The 19,166-nt window shown below is 45.9% G+C and overlaps 1 protein-coding gene across 7 annotated transcripts in view; it reads left to right on the top strand.

Moving 5' to 3' along the window:
• The window catches only part of PTPN14 (protein tyrosine phosphatase non-receptor type 14), a 177,185-nt gene that overhangs the window by 128,799 nt on the left and 29,220 nt on the right, over positions 1-19,166 (top strand). For all 7 annotated transcript variants that reach the window (XR_010412293.1, XR_010412292.1, XM_064594176.1 and 4 more), the window contains 6 exons: positions 2,129-2,196; positions 8,153-8,223; positions 9,043-9,130; positions 13,129-13,217; positions 16,145-16,232; positions 17,042-17,124. Coding sequence is in view for 5 of the 7 variants with exons in the window: in XM_064594176.1 (XP_064450246.1) it covers positions 2,129-2,196; positions 8,153-8,223; positions 9,043-9,130; positions 13,129-13,217; positions 16,145-16,232; positions 17,042-17,124 (487 nt within the window). In the remaining 2 variants the exon portion in view is untranslated. The remainder of the gene's footprint in view (positions 1-2,128; positions 2,197-8,152; positions 8,224-9,042; positions 9,131-13,128; positions 13,218-16,144; positions 16,233-17,041; positions 17,125-19,166) is intronic.

Below are 19,166 nucleotides of genomic sequence, written 5' to 3'. Positions count from 1 at the left end.
GCAGAGGGAGAAGCAGACTCCCTGCTTGAACAGGGAGCCAGATGCTAGGCTCAGTCCCAGGACCCTGAGATCATGACCTGAGCCGAGGGCAGATGCTCAACCCACTGAGCCACCCAGGTGCCCCTATTTCACAAAGTTGAAGAGAAAAATTTAAAACGCACAATTGTAGGGGTCCCGGGGTGGCTCAGTTGGTTAAGTGTCTGACTCTTGATCTCAGGGTCATGAGTTTGAGCCCTGTGTTGGGCTCCACACTCAGCATGGAGCCTACTTAAAAAAATAAAAATAAAATAAAATGCATGATTGTAATATGAAGCAACAAACTCGTAGTGGAGTATATTTACCTTTCAGTCTGTCCTATTTAGATTTATTTGTTTTAATCTTTCTAAATCGTTACATGTATTTTTATGTAACCTACGTTACATGATTTTTACATAGATTTATACATGACTCTTTATTGAGTGGTGGCTTAATTGCTTTTAGTCAATATTGAAAAGAAGATCAAAGTGTGATTTTTTAAAAGAAACATGTGTCTCTTTCAGTCATTGTTTTTCCTTAAAATCGGTTCCCGTCCAAATGGAATGCCAGCCGCCGAGTCCTTGCTGTGTGTGGACTGTTGTTGCAGAAGCTGTGAACTGAACTTCCCATCCCAAACTCTGAACTGAAGTTGAACCTTTTGGGTTCTGGAGTGTCTAAAGAGGCAGCCTTCCTTTGATTATTTCATCCTGGGGTATTAGCAGTTTAGCAATTTTTGTTGGACGTACGATTCCTAGTAGTTAGCTGCTATTGTTACCTTGTGGATGAAAATACACAAAATATGTTGGATCGTATCCGTCCACTTAAAAGATTAGAAGGGGAAGGAACAGTGCCCAGAACGATTAATAGAACAGAAAAATCATCAAAATAACAGAGAAGACACCTTGAATAGGAAAAAGAGAAGAGCCACTCTATCCCTCATCTGCAAATTGGTTCTTACTCCTTTCAAAAAGCTTTCTCTTCTGTTCACCTTATTACTCTCTGTTTACCCCTCTCACTCTTCAACCATGGGGTTTATTACAGAAATTCTGGGTAGTGGAAGACCCTGACAATAGCTTTCAGGCTGAAGGAAGTTGGTGAACTTATTAGCCTGGCTTCTCTTTTCACTGCGTCCTTAAAGCTAGCTATTCAATCTGAGGGAAGCTCCCCCAGGTATAACATTAGTAAAATAATTTTCTCGAGAACCCTTAGTGGGCAGTTAGAAAGACCCAGCCACAGAGTTATAAGTTGTGATAAAATATGACGACTGGTGAGTAAACTTGAAATTAGGCTGAGCACGTGATCTCCGCTATCTTGAATGCCTCCCCTAATTAATCGATCATTCGTTATGTGATGAGGTAGTAGGTGCGTCCTTGTCTTCTCAGCAGCGTCTGTTCACTGGCCTTCTGTGTGGACTCCTGCATTCCATATTTCCTGTTAGATGCCAGATCTCTTACATGAAATTAAATTTGTATGCTGTTTTGATTTTTTTTTTTTTTTCTTCTTGAGAGCTAGTGGGATGAGAAGCAAGACATTGACGATATGGACTCACTGTATTTTTTTTGCATGCTCAGATATACCATCGTGAAATGAAAACAGGACAAAACAGAATTTCTGGCATCTTGCAATATGGGAACTTGTTTGGGAGGTGTAAAAATTTACAAGGTTGCTTGCCAAGGGTGATTTACAGTGGGAATTTCCAGCTGCAAATATATGAAAAGATGCAGATGGTTTAGGCTCTTCAGTTCTCTTAATTAACCTTGAGTTAAAAAGTCCCCTTGGCAGATATTCTTAAGATATGTGTTGATGCATATTTAACAGAAACATAAGTATAGGTTTATTTTAAATTTTTAAAATAGCTTAGGGATCACTTACAAATTTCTCTGTTTTTTTTTCCCCCTAGAAAATTGTGTAACAGCGCTCACATGCTGATATTTACAGTATTGCTAAGTAAAAGTGGTAACGATATCAAACGCCTTGTGGCACTGTTTTCATTTGCTAGTGCAGAAATAGGATGAAGTAGGAATAATAAATGTGGTGGTAATTTTACTCTTATTTTATTCCATCTTTAATTTCACATAATAAATACTAACCTTCCCCTCTCTTTTCTTCTCAGCTGATTTTGGAGACTTCCATCAGTTTGATTCTCAAGATTTCCTCAGAGAATATGTGCTGTTTCCTATGGTAAGTGTAATGTCCTTTTTCTTAATTAATTTTCTACCTTCTTTGGATGTTTAATTCTTACTTTGAAAATCTCAGAGGATTTTCCATACACGCATTCCCTAGGGAGGCAAGTCCATGCATTTATAAAGAAGCGACACATTTTGTAAAAACACTGAAAAAGTAAACGTGCCTCTTTCCACTTCCTCAAGACACTTCCCTGTCCCCTGACACACACACCCCTAGTCCCCAGTTCCACTACTCTCCAGAGCCCTGGTGCTCTCCCTTTCTGAACACATCAAGCTTGCTCCTATCCCAGAGCCTTCGTCTTGGCTTTCCTCTACCTTCAGTGCTCTGCCCCAGATCTTCCTATGACTTGATGTAGAGGTCTTGATTCAAGTATCACCTCCTCAGAGAGGCCTTCCTTTTCTTTAACCACCTGTATGATAGACTCCAGCCATCAACCACTTCCTGCCAAATCCCCTTTATGTGCATATACGTCAGAGTTCTTTCGGTATCTAAACGTGTTCAGTATTGATTGGTTGTCAGCTACAATGTCAGCTCTCTGGTCCTTAAGCAGGAACCCTCTCTGTCTTGTCACTGTTGTCTGGCATGTAGTCTGCCTGCATAAAAATTCATTGAATGAGTCAGTGAAGTCCAATGTCCAGTCTTGGGTTAAATTAGGAGTGAGGCTAGGTTTTAATCCCTGGGGGGGAGGAGGGGGGAGAGAGTGAGTGTGTGTGTTTTGGTAGCTTTGGGGTAAATAAGAAGAGTTATGAGGAGGGATTAAAACGTTTGAAAAGCTATACCTGCTCCAACATCCTGGCTCTGATTTTAGAAATCCCAATCATTCACAGCTCTCTCTCTTTTTTTTAATTGACTGTTTTGCCCAAAGCACTAACCTGGGTAACTAACTCCCAGGGGATAAAGTTATATAAGGAACGGTGCTTGTTCTCAGGGAGGTGGCAGAGTAGTTGAGTAAATAGGAAGTTTGCAAAATCAGAATGCAAAGCCAAGTGTAATAAAGTGCGGTCAGGATTTTATGTGGCGAGAGGTTACATCTGCTTGGGGGGTTTGGGAAGGTTTAAAGACTAATGGCGTGTGAGCTGCAGCTGAAAGGATGGGCAGGATTGCAGCAGGCAGACAGGTAGGGAGCAAGAAATGATCTAGATGGAGAGAGAAAGGGCAGGGTGGCATGAGTGTTCACGAAAGAGTCGATGGTGAGTCTGACTTTGCTCAGGAGTGGCAGAGGGGTGGCAACAGATAAGATGAAACATCTCAAGACTGAGAACACCGACTGGGCTCTGTCGGTGGATTTGCAGACCCCACACTTTGAGGACCACTGGATTAGAGCAATAAGACCATTCAGGAAAGCAGGTCAGATGAGAATCTGAATGATGCTCTTGGCAAGGAGATAATTTAGGTGTTACGAGAGACAGTAAAAACAAGACCGCAATGCAAGAGATATTTTGGAAATAATATGGGCAGAACTTGGCATCCAGTCGGCCCGTGGTGACAAAAGTTCAAGTTGTGAAAGTCTAGGATAAGTAGAGCCGCAGTTTGTTATTCCCTGTCAGTGTGTGCGATGAACTTAAATGGCTGCAGACTTACCTCATTCTTATTGGTTAGGGAAATACCATAAGATCTCTATGTTTTTCATGAGTAACTCTATCCTTGTTCTGCTTCCCTCCAAGAAAGCAGCAGTATTATCTGATTGGCCTGTTGTTTTCATGCCTTGTTAATTCTACCCAGCAAATCAACCTGCGTTCAAAGAGATTAGCATATTATTTAGCAGAGAAGTCCTTCATAGGATTTGGTGCCAACAGGCTTGAATCAGATGGTCTCGGAGGCTCACCTCAAGCATTGGGAGGTTTCCCGGTGTACTTGGTGGGAGGAAAGTGAAGCTCATACCTTAGAATTTTAGAAAGTGCATTTTTGTGTCAGTGGAGGCAATGAATTGGGTTGATAATTTTCCCCTTCCCCGCCCCCCCCCCGCCCTTTCTCTCCTTGAAGGTCTTAATCACATAGCCTTTAGACAAAGTCCAGGCTTGGGTGCCATTTACAATTTTTATGGGTAAAAATGTTTTTATGTAGATGTTAAAATGCTTTGACAGGTCCAAATGCTATCTGTGAAGCCTGGAAAGAGTTATTTTGTAGGTCATACCTTTTTCAGAATAAGACTGTGTATCCTCCGGGCTCTGAGCAAATCAGATGCTTGAATGGCATAGACCTTGTTAAATCTCACTGTGGACAGACAAATGTGGATGTGTTATTCTTGGATGTCAAACTTTCCTCTTTGGGGGGCACCTGGGTGGCTCAGTCGGTTGGGCGGCCAACTCTTGATTTTGGTTCAGGTCACGATCTTGGGCTCTTGGAATCAAGCCCCACTCAACGGGGAGTCTGCTTGAGGAGTCTCTCCCTCTCCCTCTGCCCCTCTCCCCACTTTCTTGCTCTCTCTCTAGCTCTCAAATAAGTCTTAAATAAAAATAAAACTTCCCTGTTTGGGACAGTAGCTACTTACATTGACAGGTGGCTATTTATATTCAAATTTAAGTTAATTAAAGTTAAAATTAAAAATTCAGTTCTTCAGTTGCATTAGCTACATTTAAAAAGCGCTCAGTAGCCACGTGTGGCTTCCATCGTTGCAGAAAGTCCTTTGGATGGCACTAATGTCAGCGTATATATCTGAACCGTGAATGTCCCTAGGCTTCTGCCGTGTCGTTCCACCCCATGTCGCAGCCTGGATACCCTGGGGCCTGAGGTCAGGTGGCCCAGGCTCCAGGAGCCAAGCATTCTGTGCCCATGTCCTGGTGGTGCCACTTAACAGCTGTGTGAACTCGGACCATTCTTTAATTCCATTTATTTTAAAATTTTTAATTAATTATTTAACCAAAGTGTCCATTTTTTCATCTAAAAATGGGAATAGCAAGCCTACTCCAATTGTGGGGGCGAAAGGAGAGGGTGCATGTGACGTAACTGGGCACATGGTACATTCTCAGTAAGTGTTTATTAGTTAGTTGTCCTGGTCCCTGCCATCACCGTCATCTTATTATTAGCATGACCGTCCCCTCTCTGTTGTGCAAGCCCACGGATGCCCAAAACCGTGCTTTTCAGGCAGCAGTACTGCGTGCGTTTTGAAATGTAAGCAGAGGACAGGCAGAAGGTACAAACTATCAGTAACCAGCTGTGCACGATTGGAAACTCCAGTTTGATCGTGTGAAACTTACACGTTGCTTATGGAGTTCAGTTCAGTGATCGTTTCTGGATCACTTCCTGTGTATGGAGAGCGTATACGCCGGCATGGTGTAAGAGCCCTGGGGTGGGCCCAGCGGTGATGTGGAGACGAGCTGCTGCCCTTAGGTGCCTATAATGTAGTAGAGGGAGGGTGACAAGGATACAGGGTGGGATGAGCATCCAGATAACTGTGTAAGGGAGACCGTAGGCAGACTGTAGGAGCCACACCCAGAGCAGAAGTGCACAGGCTTCCATCCAGCTTGGGGGAATAGGGAAGCCTTATCAAGGGAACAGGAGCTGGGATGGGACCTGAAGGACGGGGTGACATTTCGCTCCATGTGATGGGCCCCCGGGGTGGGGGGGGGCATTTTTCCGAGAAGGGTCGGCATGAGTATGTCAGGAGACATACACGCATTCTGTTAGCAAGAGGAGTTTGCCTGAAGCCTTGAACCCTTGAGAGGGGAGGTCTGGAAGGGAAGGCTGGGTCACCCCGAAGAATGGTCTGAATGCCAGGCCCAGGTGTTGACCTAATTGAGCAGGCAGTGGGGAGCCATGGAAGGTTGTAAACTTTCTGCTTGGTTCCACTGGAGCTTTCAGAGAGAGGAATGCATTCCTTTGGTGGGGGAGGGAAGATGGGATGAATGGCCTTGTTTGATCTTATAAAGCAGCCGAGTTTGTCAAATGGCATTTCTGCAGCAGAGAAAAGAACAAAGTTAAGTGCACGGGGCACGCCACAGGTGTGCGTTTGTGTACAGACACGCACCCTGCCAGTCTTCATTCCCGCGGGGCCGCTCGCGCATTCTCTGCGGCAGGGACGCGTACCTCAGGGAGGCCCCAGACGCAGAATGGAGCACAACAGCACAGAGGCACCTTTGGACTTTTTCTTCTTTGAAAGTAGGAAGCTGAGGTTTAATGGAGCACTTTTTGATCTTCACTTCCCTGTCTGCATTTTATTCTGTGGCCACATGCCTTTCATGAGCTTTTCAAAATTAGTAGCAGGCTGTTAACCACCACTCCGTAGCTAGATGCACGCACGTAACTCCGTTTCCAAGCCATTTCTGAACCATGCGGTATCTTTGTTGTTCCACAACGTAGAACTGAGCCTATTTCCTACCACGGACTTGAGTCATTTCAGTGGATGGCTGAACAGGAAGCAGCAAATTAATCAGTTAATGCATGAAAAATAAGAGCTGCCAGGAATTCCCTCCACCTTCTCTGAGGTTTCTCATGACCATCTGCAGGGCTGTAGAATTTCCAGCATGTAGTCACACCCTCATTTTCCAGCTTTAAAAGATACTGACTTTTCATGTTTTCATGATTTTGAGATGGGACGTCTCTTGCAGTTTTGAGGTAGGTACCTTTTTGGGGGTAGTGTTTCATCCCTGGAAAATTGTTAAATTGGAAGTCATCTCTATATAAATGGTATTTTAGAATCAAGGCAGTGCAGCATTTGGGATGTTTTCTGGCAAACTTCAGCCCCCCAGATCCCCACCCCCAATGTCTACGATGAGCCTCAGAGGGCCTCACGGGGACACACAGCTCAGAGCCCCTTCTGACACCCCCTCTGGAGCTCCGAGGGAAATGGTGCATATCTATGTTCTCCTCCGTGCTTAGCAGCCTGGGGCGGGGGGCGTGAAAGCTGGGAGGGTCTAAGGCAGCTGGTCCTTGGCTTGAGCTTCCCCAGGCTACCACCAGAGATGCGAGGAGCTCTGGAATCACCAGGTCTGTCAGGCTCTCAGGAGCTGGTTTCTCTGGCCTCCCTGTCTTGGATTTATTCTTTCAGATCATTTCTCCATCCCAGACAGTGTTGTCAGCATTTGTCACAAATGTTTAACAATCCCTGATACACTCCCCCTGTCACTGAAGGGGTGTTGGGAAGAGGTGTGTGCGGTTGGCTCTCATCTCTCGGGAGCCAGCACACCAGTGGTCCCAGGGGCCTGGGATTCAGGTGGTTGAGACACCAGCTGGTCAGTTACACACTGTGACCTTATAGAAATCCGTCGTTTTAGCCAGCATGGCCTCTTATGCTCCCAAGGCTCTGTCAAGTAACATCTGAATGAGCCTCCTCTGCCTTCAGGTAGCTCTGAATTAGTTCATATTATGGTGGTGGACAAAAAAGGCCAGGCACAGTCCCTTTCTAGGCTCAGCTTTTGAAAGGATAATGGACTGGAAATTCATTTGCCTGTACCCTGATTGTTAAAAACATGGAAGTATGGGGTGCCTGGGCGGCTTAGTTGATTGAGAGTCTGACTCTTGATTTCAGTTCAGGTCATGATCTCGGGGTCCTGGGATCGAGCTCCATGTTGGGCTCCACGCTCAGCGGGGAGTCTGCTTGAGATTCTCTCTCTCCCTCTGCCCCTCCCCCAGCTTGTGCTCTCTCCCTCTCTCTCTCAAATAAAATAAATCTTAAAAAAAAAAAAAGCCACGTAAGTACTGACAAGCAATTTCAATTAAAAGTGAGTTGAAAGCAGATGGGGAAGAAGGTGAATGAAAAAATGTAGGCAGCGACCCAAACTATGCCTTGAAATGAGCATGTTAGTTATAAGCCGAGAGCCTAAGTTATCGTGGAGTGCCATGTTATGGAAGTAACACTGGACCCTCAGTCCTACAATGGACAGCCTTTGATTTGAAGGAGTATAGGGGAGATCGATGAAGGGAGGCTACTCAGGAACGTCTTCTGGAAAAGAGAGCTCTTAAGGTTTACAAGCAAAACAGTAAATGGCCCTAACTGCTTCTGTGTGGATAGGATTTGGCCCTGGAAGAGGCCATTCTGGAGGAGCTGACACAGAAGGTGGCCCAGGAACATAAAGCCCACAGGTAAGGCCGGCTGAGACGCTGGCTCCCGCGGGTAGATCTGAAAACTCTGCTGCTTGCCCACCCGCCCCTTTCTGCTGTTCTCTTTTTATTTCCTCTCCCTTCCTTTTTTCCTTTTCTGCTTTACCACCAGCAAGCCCATGCAGACGTGGAGAATTCGTCTCTCTGACCTTCCTTTTAAAGCTCTGTTGCCAGAGCTGGGGAGCCTGGGGCTGCTTGAGCTGAGCATGCAGACCTGACGAGGGGCTTTGGGTGGTCAAGTCAAGGTCAAGAGGGAGAGGATCAAGACTCAGGGGGGCACTGAGAGCTTGCTATCAGGGCTGTGCAGAGTTCTGGGACCAATGGAGAACAAACCACCTTCCTTCAGACCTCAGAGGACCTATGCAGTGGTCCCAGGCTCTCTCGGCCACAATATGTGGCCCAAAATAGCATCCTCATAAACTTTTTCCTTTCCCCCCTTTTTTTTCTCTCTTAACAGTGGAGATTTTTTCCCCCAGGTGGGAGAAAAATAACTTTTTTTTTTTTTTTTTAAAGCAGGCAGCATTATTCACAGGGATGTCTGGAATAATTAGTGCTTATAGGGCTGTGGCTCTTAATTAAACACTTTACTTTCCTCTGATTATTCCCCATTGAGTAAAGGCCGGTGGGAATATGTTAATGAATTACTTACTAATGCACCATGTCCTCACAGTTGGGTGATGATTGCTCTTCCCAGAACTAGAGCTAAACCACAGCTCTGGAATTTGCCATCAGGAGGGTAGGACCTTCCACTACCTTTGTTGCCCTTAACCATTTCCTTCTTTGATGCTGTTGTGATTTTAGTGGAATCCTGCCAGCAGAAGCTGAGCTCATGTACATCAACGAAGTGGAACGTTTGGATGGATTTGGACAGGAGATCTTCTCTGTGAAGGTAGCAGACCCTGGCCCGTTCTTCAGCTTTCTCACAATGGCTCAGGCAATCAAAGCCAGTGGTGATAGGCAGCGGGCCCGAACGACCTGGCTTTCTTATCGCTATGTGGCATTAGTTGGCAAGTCCAGTTTACTTCAGGAAGCCAACAGTTTTTCTTTTCTTTTTTTTAAAGATTTTATTTATTTATTTGTCAGAGCACAAGCAGGGGGAGTGGCAGGCAGAGGGAGAAGCAGACTCCCTGCTGAGCAAGGAGCCTGATGCGGAGCCTAATCTCCACTGTCCTCGATCCCAGGACCCTGGGATCATGACCTGAGCCGAAGGCAGACGCTTAACCAACTGAGACACCCAGGCGTCCCACAAACCCTTTTTCTTAACTGAGAGATTCTGAAAGTTTTCCATGGTCTTGGGCAGAATATCTTGTTGGTAAGACAACCATCTGAGTGAGTCCCAAATACCAGCCCATCCAGCACCATGAAGGTATCCACTCACCTGCAGTTTTGCAACAAGACAAGCAGCTAATGTCATGTGTGCATTAATATAAAGACCCTGACCACTGGTTTTACCTGCTTATTCTCTTTTCTGTCCTTTGAGCTGATACAGGGATAATTGCTTGTGAGTCAGCGTGGAACATTTCCTGTATACAATCACACTTTATTTCTCGAGCTCCATAGAGCCTGCATTGCAGATTTCCAGCCCCTTTGGAGTTTTCTGGAAACTGTGCCTAGGAAACTGTTACAGCACAGCACATCTTTTGCAACAGATCCACCTCCTGAAGTGGGTGTGGTTGGGGGTGGGGGGCGTGGTACATGGTGCATGGTGCATTTATAGAGCTGAGCCCATAATCCAAACTCATTTTCTTCTCTCTCCTGACCAACTTTACAAAAGACGGAGTTTTATCAGAAACCTAGAGCAACTGGCACATTTCAGCGATTTGGGAGATGGTACAATTTTAGCACAAACATTTCACTCTGAAGTGGCTCCGCTGGCTGTTTTATAAGTGTTCCGTTCCCCCTTGGCTGCACGTTTGCAATTTGCCTTGATGAGAACTGCCCATGTGCATCAAGTAGAACGAGCAGGGTGACCGAAGCTTGCTGAAAGGGCTAAATGGCTCTTTTTTAGATTTGTTTAATTTTCTTTTGCTTCTCTAATGGCTGCCCTTCGTAGGGCTGTAATCCATTTTCCTTGCAATAATGCCTTATGAAGCCATCTGCATCCCACTTACATTTCAGCAGCCCATATATAGTCATGATATTTTGGGTCATTGAAAAATCAGGGTAAAGTTTTCTTCCCTTCCAGAAAACCCACTTCTCCGTCCCAGGAAGTTGGGGGTTTAGTTGTCATGCTCATTTACTTGTGCTGTTTTTAGGAGTTCTGGGCTGTGGGAAATCGGGGCAGTGGAAATAGTGTCAAAATCCACTGCGCTTGTTTCTGATGCGCTTTCTGGTATGTTCTTTAGTGGAAAGAGCACAAGGGGATACAGTACCTTGGTCTGAGTGGGTGGACAGGTGCAGCTGACTCACTGCCAGGGAGTGTGACTTAGCTGGGTGGTGTCTTTTTGCCCACATATCTGTTCATGACTCAGGTGACCACCTCCAGACCACGTGATTCCCAGAGACCCGAGGAGGATGGGAGGGCAACAGTACCAGCTGGGGCACTGCTGTGGTCAGCTCTGAGATTGTGCTGACGCAGACAGGAGAGGGTTCAGGGGCAGACTGAGGAGTGATGGAGTCCCTTTGGATTAGTACGGGTCCTTCTTGACCAAGTAAAGCAAACGAGCTTGTTGTGGATACGTTGTAGGGAAGAACATTTCCACGTAGTGTGGGCTTTTCCATGAGTGGTTCTTCAAATTTTTGCAAGGTGGGAGGAGGACCAGTCCACTCCCTGACAGGCCTGCCCACCCCCCGACCAGTCACTCCCATGTTGTCAGAGCGCATGGACACGGAGAGGCTGCTGGTATCTGGAGTCTCCAACCTTAGCTGAGTTGGACACTGAGCCTTTAAGTTCTGACCGACGCAGTGCCCGGGCATCTGTCCTGTGTTGTTGCCATTGCCCAGCCCTGGGGAACTGCTCCTCCCGCGGCGCCATCACCAGCGGACTGCTGCACCCATCCATCTAACGGCAAAATGCCCCGGGAAGGATTTTCACAGAATTTTCTCTCCCTTTCCCATGTCTACTTCGCCTGGCTTCTTTCCCCACATATATTTTTCTACAGTATGATTTACCTGGTAACATCTCCTGATTTCCAGAGCACTTCTTTTCCTTCCCACAGCTTCCTCTCCTGACCCTCTCTCTGCTTTGCCTCCAGCAGTGGTCTGGCTCTCTGTGTGTTCCTATTCGATGAGCCCTGTCCTAATGTGTGCTTTGCTGGGTGGGTTGAGAAGAGGTCCCTGCAAAGGGACACTGTCGTCATTGTGTCTTGCATGGGACCAAGTGTTTTGAGGAATACAGAGATCCTTTTCCATCTTGTGCGTGCCCCTCTGCTCACTCCACAAAGAGGATGTCCCCAGTAAAAGCAGGGGGCTGAGGGACACTTAACTCCCTGGATGGTGAGCCTTGTCCCCACTCCACTCTCGGGCACACGGGCAGCAGGTTATGCTCTCCCAGGCAGGAAGTTGGAAGCACCTTACTGGACCAGGAAACCAGACTGAAGATGAGTCACCTGGACTTCCTCAGCACAGGGCCCAGCAGACTGCCCCCCAGCTCTGCTGTCCTCACGCCCCTCCTGTGCTCATGAAGATCCCAGCCAGTGCTTAGCATCCCAGGCTGGAACGTGAATAGAGGGCCAAGCATCACCCTGCAGGCTGTCCTCCCAGGAATGACAGAGGCCAATGCAAAGGGAGTGAAGCAGCCTGGAAGATGCAGAGACTCTATAGGGTGAAGAACCCCCTGCCTGAAATACTGTCCTCAGAGTCTCCAAGATAAAAATATATTACCTCCTTAAAGGAATAGATTGCTTTTAAAAAGGAACACTCAGGGGTGCCTGGGTGGCTCAGCCGGTTAAGCATCTGCCTTTAGCTCAGGTCATGATCCCAGGGCCTGGGATTAAGCCCTGAATTGGGCTCCCTACTCAGCGGGGAGCCTGCTTCTCCCTTTCCCTCTGCCCCTCCCCCCCCCGCTTGTGCTCTCTCGCTCACTCTCTGTCAAATAAATAAATAAAATCTTTACAAAAAAGGAACATTCAGAGAAGAAAAAAGAAAAAAGAGAAAACTCTCAGAAATTAAAAATATGATATCAAAAATAGAAAAAGTAATAGGTTACAAGATAAATTTAAGAAAATCTCACCAAAAGACGAAGTTACGGAGGAATGTAGGAGGTGGGAGATAAGATTAGAAGGCCAGCCCAGGATGTCCAACATCTGAATAATGGGAGTTCCAGAAGTGAACAGTGGCAGTTTGAGAAAGGATCCCAGGACTGAGGACCATGAGGTTGTAAATCGAAAGACCAAGCACAGTGGATGCAAATAGACACTCACAAGGGCATTAAGTAGTGGAAGTCGGTGCCTCTGGGGAGAGGAAATGGTGGGGCCAGGTCTGCTGTTGGCCTCTTTTAAACAGGCTCCAAAGGATACACTCAGTCCTGCAAACTGTGGGCACATATGATCACACGCTTATGACATGCATAGATAAACTACGGACATGTACAATTTTGATTTAAAAAAACCAGAGTGAAAAAGATACTCATTGATGTTCCTGAAAGAGAAAATCGTAACAAATCTGAGAAAATCCTCAAATTCTCTCTTGGACACAAAATGTGAAATTGGGATAAAAGAAAACAATATGTATCTATGTATATAGTCCGCTGGGGTGTGCAGTGGGGTGAGTCCCTTCAGGGCCGAGTTGCCCATTGCCCTGATGCTATCTGTGGTTCATTCGTCCATGGGCAGGAAATGGGGTGTCTCCCCCCCCCGCCACCGGGTAGGCTGTAGCCCGGGTGCTTGGCTCTTGCCGGTCCGCTGGTCATCTGTTTGGTCACATCGCTCTTCTGTTGATCTTATGCAGGACAATCATGGAAACAGTGTGCACCTGGGCATTTTCTTTATGGGGATATTCGTGAGAAACAGAATTGGAAGACAAGCAGTAATACACAGGTAGTCTTATTTGTCTCTTTTTCCTTTTTGCCCCGAGGGATTCTAGAAAAGCTCACTGAGGATGACAGTGATCCCAATGAGTTAAGAGCCAGACTGTGGGTCAGAGTTGAGCTTTTCTCAACTCAGATAAGATCAGCCCTCTGTGAGATTTGAGCAGTTAGGGAGAAATGCATCTCACTTTTCCTGGAGGCCTGTTTTGGGGGTGAAGGATAGAGGAAGCTCTTCCTTCCCACTTGACTGCAGGAAAGGTGCTACTTGAACCCTCCTGAGCCAGAAGAGTGGCGCTAAACTCTGTGAGTCTGCTTGGAAGCTGGTTGTCCAGTCAGTCCCGCTGGTTGCCTTTGCCCACGTTATCCATGACCAGCCATTAAATCCAGACTGGCTTCTTCCCATTTTCCATCACCCTCTGCCTAACCGCACATGCTAGAGGAGTGTGGACTAATTTCTATATTAAATATATGACATTTTATATTTGTGAAAATGCGTTTTAAAAGCAGTGAATTTGTTATCACAAATTAAAGGGCTGGTACTTTTATTTTGCATTTTATTTTTTTCATTCATTTATTTATTTAGGGGAAGGGATAATTGGGTGATGGGCATTATTTTGCATTTTAAATCCTCTTCTCCACTGAACATGAGAGAGAACCAGTACAGGGATTTGGCAGAGTTTCTCCTCCATTACATGTCAATGAGCTTGCTTGTGTTGGTGCCCATAGTTGTCACGATGGTGTCCACGATCTCAAAAACTGCATGCTTTCTTTCATTTACAAGGGCAGTATGGCCGACTCTTTATTACAAGAACAGCTTTCCTGCATGTGCATCTGATAGGCAGAGCTGTGCACCTAGTGCAGATAATCAAAGACAGCTCTTAAAGCCAAAGCAAAGTCCACCTTCTGGACGTGGATCTTGCCCAGCTGTGTACTCTCTGGATCAGCAGTTGATGCAGGTCATTTTGCAAATGTTTCCCCACCAAAAGCTTCCTAATTGGCTCCTTTCCCCGCTAGGTCTCCACCCTGCCATTATTTTTGTCCACTGATTTTTCTCTTACTCTTTGAATGGAGACATTATTAAAGGACTGGGGAGAGAGATCTTTGTGGCTGCAGAATAAACTTTTTTACTTTTGGACATACTCCTTCAACTCCATATACCTACAACAAATGATAAAGTAATCAAATAAAACACATAAATTGTGCGGACTTGTAACTAGACCTTTTTATGCCCACTTAAAGCTGTCCAGGCATTTTGTCCCACACAGTTCTCCATAGCTAAATCAATGCTTCATTTTCTCCTTGAGGTTGGAAAAGTAGACAAGTCTTGCATTCCAGCTATGGAGGTTAAATAGAAGAAAATAGCCATTTGAAACTTTGCTGATGATTAGCCACTCATGGTTTGGTTCAGTTCCTTAGGAACTGCTTCCAGACCTCTTCACTTATCTTGAAACCCCTACAGGATGGGAATTTACTTCTACCATACTGTCATGGTAAGAATGTCCCTAGGTGGAGTCGCGTTGTGGAGTGAGGAGTGGATTCAGAGTTTTGGCAGTTGATTTGAAGGAATGGAGCCTGAGGAAACCAAATATCTCTTATCTCTAGAGACCTTCGCTGAGGAATATGTGGCTATGAGTCCGTGTAGATGTAATCTGATGGAATTGTAAGTCAGCAGACAGCTGTGCTGAACACCTGTAGAGAGTATGGCCCCAGCATATGTCTGTGAACACAGTTGGTACTGGAGTAATGGAAGGGTGACTGGAGGAAAGCCTGGAAGCCCCAAGTATAGAACTCCTGCATCCCCGATGTGCAGAGTGAACGTGGCTAAATCCTGTCCTCATTTGTGCTGAAATTGTCTCCTCTCTAAAGTAGGAACAAAAATAGCTGCCTTGTCTACCTTAGAGAGTTCATAAAGAAACCATACTCTCTACAGATGGGAGGCAATATTATGACTCTTAATTCTTTCAGCAAACATTTATTCAATGCTGCATGCCAGGTACTTACTTGGCTCAGTGTATGGAGGACAGAGACGAAGAAAGCAGAATCTCTAGGCATGGGGCCTGTGGTCTCCTCTGCCTTAGTTAGGGATCTGGTCACAGAAGTAAACAATTGTCATACCATGCGGGGCCCCAGAAAGGACTACACCAGGTTCTTTCATGCCATGTGGGTGGTTGGGGATGAGGAAGAGAGAGAAGGCGACTTCTGAGCTGAGTCTTAAAGGAGGAGGATAGGGAAGTGTAATGTTGGCATGAAGAGGCAGTGGGCAGGGAATGATAGACTGGGGCACAGAGTGAAGGTAGGCAGGAGTAAGAGATGGTTAAAGACTGGCTCCAAGTAGGATGGGAAATAGTAGCTTACCTTCCCTTGTCTGGTAGTTATTTCATGTGTCTCATTTTAGCTAAGGTCTTCATGAGGAAAGAAGGAAATGTGTGTGTGTGTGTGTGATCAATCACAAAAATGTAGGCACATTAAACATTCCTTGGGCACTTTTTCTTGGTGGCATCATCCGTCCATGGCATACACTGCAACACAGAATCTGTGTGGATTCTTTGGCCTAGATTCCTGGAAACACATGACTTTAAAATAATATGCTCCCCTCCATCATTAAAAGCAGGGATCATGGGAAATGCTTTGCAGTTTGGAAATGTGAAAAACAAGCAGAGGATCCTTGAACATTTTCCTCATCGCTAATCCTAAAGGAAACAGTACCTTATGAACAGCAGTATCTAGATGTGGGTTTTACAGGATTTTTAGGTATTTAAGTTGACGCATGTTGTGTTTTACTTTTTTGCTTGGAGAGAAGGACTATTTAGCTTTCAAAACTATAGTTAAATCATAATTTGTCAAATGAGACTCACCAGTAAAAGACGACCCTCCTACGCTGATTCATAACTGCATGGGACATCGTTGGCAAACCCAGGTGCCTTATCTTTTGACCAGGTGGAATGATATCGGGAATATCGCTCACAACAAGTCTACTATTCTGGTGGAGCTCATCGACAAAGAAGAGACTGCCCTCTTTCACACGGTAAGCAAAATGAAAGACAGGGGCAGGGTCCGACAGGCAGGTGGCTGTTCGATTTCTCACCTCACAATGTCCTTTCCTTGCTCTCCATATCATGACAGAGTAAGTATTCTCTTGAACTAATAACTGCCCAGCCCTCGCCCAGTGCCATCATCACTCATTTCCAGGTAGTGGTGGCAATTTCCTGTTGAAAACGCCAGGTTTCCAAGCTGAGTTTGGACTCTGCGATTTGGGTTCCTCCACCTGCTGTGTTTGTGGTGGATCACATGTCTGGCGTGCCGCGTTCCTCAGCGCTCAAGTTACAGCCCACATCCAGTAACCCCTCGATGATATTGCCTGGCATTTTCTTTAGCCGGCTGACCTGGATTTCCTTCCCCACCACAGCCCAAGCCTGGCCTGAAGAAAAGGGAGTGCTCGCCCTTCTGTTGAGCGCCCCCTTGAGGGCCAAGGCTGTTCATGCACCTCACTGCCGTCTCAGTGGTGCTCAGTGTTCATTCCAGGCTCTGTCTTCGTTCCTTCCTTTCTTTTTAAAGCAGTTGGTTTGGAACTGTGTGAAGACATGCCGGCTCATCAGTGTAAGCCCTGTGCCTTGAGCCTAGAGGATTCTTTAACTGACGGGTTGTCTGCATCCTTGGGTGGGCTTCCTAGCCACGCTCGCCGTAGGGTTTCAGCACGTGGGTTTGCAGCTCAGGGTGCTGTTTTGTGCTTGGCCTGATGGGAGGAAGGGATGTGGTCCCGTTCAGGAGAATCCTAGGGAAATGCATCTACAACCAAACCAATGTTTATTTTTCCCCCCCCTCTCCTTTTCCAAGGACGATATTGAAAATGCCAAGTACATTTCTCGGTTGTTTGCTACACGGCACAAGTTTTACAAACAAAACAAAATCTGCACTGAGTAAGTAACCATGTAGTCTACCCCCCTCACCCAGCGGCTTGCTCCCGTTCAATTCATGTGCTTTAGGGATGTCGTGGATCGCTTAGATTGCATTTTCCATTCGCCCTCTTCCCTCCTTCCTCGCGGAAGCTAAAGGAATAAGCTGCATCCAGGCAGGAGTGAAAGAACTTTAATGATGAAGTGTCTGGCGTAGTGCATATGCCTGGAGAGAAAATAATTCACAAATTGACTGTGAGTGCTTGACTACCTGGATGGGTTGGCCCGCATTAGTGCCTTTCCGTCCTCTGCTAGGAGTTTGGAGGAGCCGAGCCGTTCCCAATTTGCCAGGGTGCCCCTTCGTGTCAGATGCAGAGTACGTTCAGAAGTGTGGAACAGAGTGGCAAGCCAACTTGAAAGAAAAGAAGCCTCTGTCATCCTCAGCCCTGTTTCTCTTACACAGTTGGCTAACCCTGCGTGTGCCTCTGGGTCATGTCATCTGCCTGTAAATGAGAGGCCAGGGTAATTACAGGAAGCCTTGGAAGACACTAATAGATGTCACGAGTCCATGTGTGTTTTTTAAATCTAATTTGGAAATAAAGACGATAAAGGGAGTCTGATACGGGAACTTAAATGTGACCTGACCTTGGATGTGGCGTCGCTGGGCCTCACGCTATCATTGCCTTTATTTTGGTTGCCTTCAAAAGACGGTCCTCAGCAGAGAACATCCGGCAGTTGGCGCGCCCAAGGTGCTTAATTGTGTTTCAAAGAATTCGGGGATATAAATGCAAGAGAGGAACTGCTTTTGCGTTCCCCCAGTGGACACATCCAAGAGCGTGAGAGCATTGTCCCAGAGCAGTTCCTGCTGAAAATAGCGGCTGCTTTAGAACGGGAGCCTCACGCCCTGGCAGACTTTCTTCTCTACACGATGGAGGCTCTTTCAAGCCAGTCATCGCAACTGGTCACTGTCGGAGTCTGAAAGGCGAGGCCATAGTTAGCAGGGCTGCCAGCAAAGTTTGCAAATGTAAATGCAGAGGGGCCGTGACCGGGGAGGGGCAAGTGAAAGAGCCGTAAGGAGGGCCGTGCGCACGCGCGCACGTGCCCTTCTTTTGAACCGGTTCCCTGTAGGTCACGTCTGTGCGGGTCCGCTCTGCGGTTGCCTTGCATTTGTGGGGGTGTCTTGGGCACGAACAGGGTTTCCATGGTTGACTTCTGCAGGGGGAATTAAAATTGTTCCGAGAAGTGAGTTTTACTGTGGTCTTCTGGTTTGACCATTTCTCAGCAAGTGGATTTATCGTGAGATTTTCAGCGTATTTTTATCTTGTGGTCTTCTAATATTAGTGAACAGCCTATGTCAGAGTGAAAACTGAAGGAAATTGTGTTTTCTTTTCTACTTCTGTAATAACTTCTTCTCCTGTTCCTAACCAGGTGTGAGAGGTTCCTAACCTCTTCTCTGATAAGAACCGGAACTCTCTAATATTTATACACGCATACCCCATATACACAATAAATTCTGAATCTCAGTGCAGACTGCATTTAGGCCTAGGATAGCCCCCTGGAGTTTTATGAATCTAGCATCATCTTAACAGCATCCTCCTCTAGAGCTCCACACCCTGACCTCTAAGACTGTCACTGATTTTTATTTTTATTTTTTGCTCACAGAGCTACTGCTTGTCATCTTCCCATATAGCTCCAGAGTGGTTCCCATATTTCTTGACTTGAGAAGAAAAATTGCAGGTCTTATAATAATATTATAAAACCTATAATCTAGGTCTTATAATATTGTATTTAGCCAGTTTTTAAGAAACATCCAACATTACTATACTGTTTCCATCACTTCATAAAAGAAAACATGTAAAAGGGTAGGAAAGATGAACTACCAGACTAAGGAGAGTGCTTTAAATTGAAGAATTCTAGCTTTATGGAAAACTCTACATGTCCTTTTTTTGTGTTTTTGTTTTTGTCTTTTTATGATTTCACTGAGGACTAGGGAAAGTGTTGCTCTGGAATTTGGGACCATTTCTCAAAGGCACCTTTGATTTCAGTGCTCCAGAATTTGATAATAC

The sequence above is a fragment of the Mirounga angustirostris genome, unplaced genomic scaffold, assembly GCF_029215605.1.
Source record: "Mirounga angustirostris isolate CCGP_5_RB_7025 unplaced genomic scaffold, mMirAng1.0.hap1 SCAF_6, whole genome shotgun sequence".
NCBI lineage: Eukaryota > Metazoa > Chordata > Mammalia > Carnivora > Phocidae > Mirounga > Mirounga angustirostris.
The sequence above is the reverse complement of the archived record's forward strand: the minus strand, read 5'-3'. Positions and strand labels throughout refer to the sequence as shown.